Source organism: Montipora capricornis, chromosome 13, assembly GCF_036669925.1.
Source record: "Montipora capricornis isolate CH-2021 chromosome 13, ASM3666992v2, whole genome shotgun sequence".
NCBI lineage: Eukaryota > Metazoa > Cnidaria > Anthozoa > Scleractinia > Acroporidae > Montipora > Montipora capricornis.
Genome location: NC_090895.1, coordinates 12,425,728 through 12,428,693, shown reverse-complemented (window position 1 = coordinate 12,428,693; position 2,966 = coordinate 12,425,728). Strand labels below are relative to the sequence as shown.

At 42.1% G+C, this 2,966-nt stretch overlaps 1 protein-coding gene across 1 annotated transcript; it reads left to right on the top strand.

Annotated features, from left to right (window-relative positions):
* On the top strand, positions 1-2,439 carry LOC138030531 (uncharacterized). The gene has a single exon (XM_068878429.1). It carries the CDS (start codon positions 1-3, stop codon positions 2,437-2,439), a length of 2,439 nt encoding a protein of 812 aa, XP_068734530.1.
* Positions 2,440-2,966: the final 527 nt, after the last annotated feature.

The following is a 2,966-nucleotide window of genomic DNA, read 5'->3' as shown; positions in this document are numbered from 1 at the left end:
ATGGATGCCTTCTTGAAACTTCCATCTGTCAATTCAGTGCATGAAACAAAGAAATTACGTGAATTGTTTGACAAGATTGAAATCAACATTCGAGGTTTGAATGCGTTAGGAGTTGAATCACGGTCCTTTGGGAATTTATTGGTCCCAGTCGTGATGGAAAAAATCCCCTCAGAGTTACGATTGATTGTAAGCCGTAAGTTTGGCAGTGAGGAATCATGGAATCTTGATGCCTTGTTGAGTGCAATGAAAACTGAGTTGGAAGCCAGGGACAGATGTACTGCAATGAAAACAAGTGGTGCAAATGCCAATACACCCAGGTTTGAACAGTACAGAGCAAGAAGCAAACAACCCCATTCTGCCTCTGCCCTTTATACAGGCAGTGAGGAATTTACTCAACAATGTGTTTTTTGCAAGAAGAATCACAAATCCATTAACTGCATGGCCATCACTGAACCGAAAGCTAGGAGAACAATTCTGAGACGAAATGGCAAGTGTTTTGTGTGCCTGAAGGGTGGCCATATCTTCACAAATTGTCCATCAAAGGCAAAATGCTTTAACTGTGAAGGTAGACACCATGTAACCATTTGTGAAAGAATAAGGAACATTCCAATATCCAGGAATGTAGTTAGTGACGAGGCACCACCACATGGATCTGAATCATCTCAAGATAGGAGCGGAGCAGCTGCAACTTCAGCAATGCACGTTTGCAACAATGCCAACTCTGTGTTGTTACAGGTAGCCCAAGCCTTTGTTTGCAGACCAGATAACCAACAACTTGGATTGAATGCCCATGTGATATTTTATTCCTGTAGCCAGAGATCATACATAACCAGTAAGGCATGTGAACAATTGAACCTACCAACCATTGGTAAGGAGAAACTTTTGATCAAAACATTTGGAGATAACTCAGCCTCTGTGAAGGAATGTGATGTTGTGCAATTGTGTGTCAGAACATTGGATGAAATGAATGTTTATATCACCTCATATGTTGTACCAGTAATTTGCAGCCCAGTGTCCAATCAACGGTCTCGAACCACGTTGGAATGCTACCCCTACTTGCAAGGTCTACAACTTGCATGTGATACAAGTGATTCTGTTAGTGTTGATGTGCTGATAGGAGCAGATTATTACTGGTCGTTCTTTACTGGGAACATCATTAAAGGAGATCCCTATGGACCAGTAGCCCTTGAAACCAATTTAGGTTGGGTTTTATCAGGACCAACTATGTGCTCAACATTGACAAGGTCATGCACTGTGAATCTGAGTTCCACGCATGTGTTAAAGATAGAGTCCACAGAGATAAGTGATATGAAGGATGATCTGCAGAAATTTTGGGACTTAGAAACTTTGGGCCATAAGGAACATGAAACTTCAGTCTATGACAAGTTCTCAAATGACATCACATTTACTGGAAAGAGATACCAGGTCAAGTTACCTTTCAAGGATAATCACCCCATGTTACCAGACAATTATACAGTGGCATTGCGTAGACTGACAACAACAATCAAGAAGCTCAAGAACCAACCAGAAATTTTGAAGCAGTATGATGGTGTGATTAGAGAGCAACTGCACAGTGGTGTGGTTGAAATGGTACCACAAGATCAAATACCACCGCCTGGAGATGTCCACTATCTTCCACACAGGACAGTAGTGAGACTTGACAGAGATACAACTAAGGTGAGAGTTGTATACGATGCCTCATCTAAAGTGTTTGGGCCTAGTTTAAATGACTGTCTGCACATTGGACCTTCTCTTAATCCCTTGTTATTTGACATTTTGCTGAGGTTCAGAGTCCATGAAGTTGCCCTAACTGCAGATATTGAGAAGGCGTTTTTGAACATTGAGATTGATCCTGAACACAGGGACTTTGTGAGATTTTTATGGCTTGAAGATCCGAATAAGGAAAGTCCAGAAGTCATGGTACTACGTTTTGCACGTGTGGTATTTGGTGTAAACTCAAGTCCTTTCATTCTAAATGGCACAATCAGACACCATTTGAACACATGTTTGCCAGTGGACAGTGCACTTGCAAGAGAGCTGCTGAAGTCTTTATATGTTGATGGCTATGTGTCTGGAAATGGTGACGTGGATAGTGCGTTCAAATTGGCTAAGAAGATAAAGCTCTGTCTTAAGTCAGGAGGCTTCAATATGAGAAAGTGGAGTAGCAATTCAGAACGTCTGCTGAAATCACTGGAACAAGATGAAGCTTTCAGTGATGACTTTGAAAAGAGCAATGGACCTAGAGTAGAAGAAGAAGACGAAAGCTTCTCTAAATCAGTTTTCAAGCAAAGTACAAAAAAGGAGCAAAAGGTTTTGGGAATGCTTTGGAACCCAACCCAAGATGAACTGATTTATGATCTGAACAAGACATTGGGAGATGTAGATGCCCAACCAGCAATAAGAAGATTGATTCTCAGTACAGCTACAAGGTTTTTTTGACCCCTTGGGGTTGATAGCTCCGGTCATTCTTCCATTCAAGATGATGTTTCAGAAACTTTGCAAGGCTGGAAAAGACTGGGACGATCACCAGTGGCTGGCGACTCTATCGGATTTGAGACAGGCTGGAAGAGTGAGCTTTAAGAGATGTTATGCTAAGGGATTGAATGGAGACAAGGTCAATTCAGTCCAACTTCACTGTTTTGCTGACGCATCGGAGAAGGCTTATGGAGCTGTGGTCTACATGAGAGTAGAGTATGAGGCGAGGGTGGAATGTCAGATAGTATCTTCGAAGACAAGAGTTGCACCATTAGCTAAACAAACTATCCCTCGTCTGGAGTTGCTGTCCAACTTAACTGCGACCAGATTGTTGAACAGTGTGACTCAAGCATTAGACGGCGTAAAAATTGACGATATTTTTAACTGGACAGATTCCTTGATTTCGCTGTGGTGGATCACAAACACTGATAAGGAGTACAAGCAGTTTGTCGAGAACCGAGTGGCCGAAATTCGAAGGAATTCACGCCCTG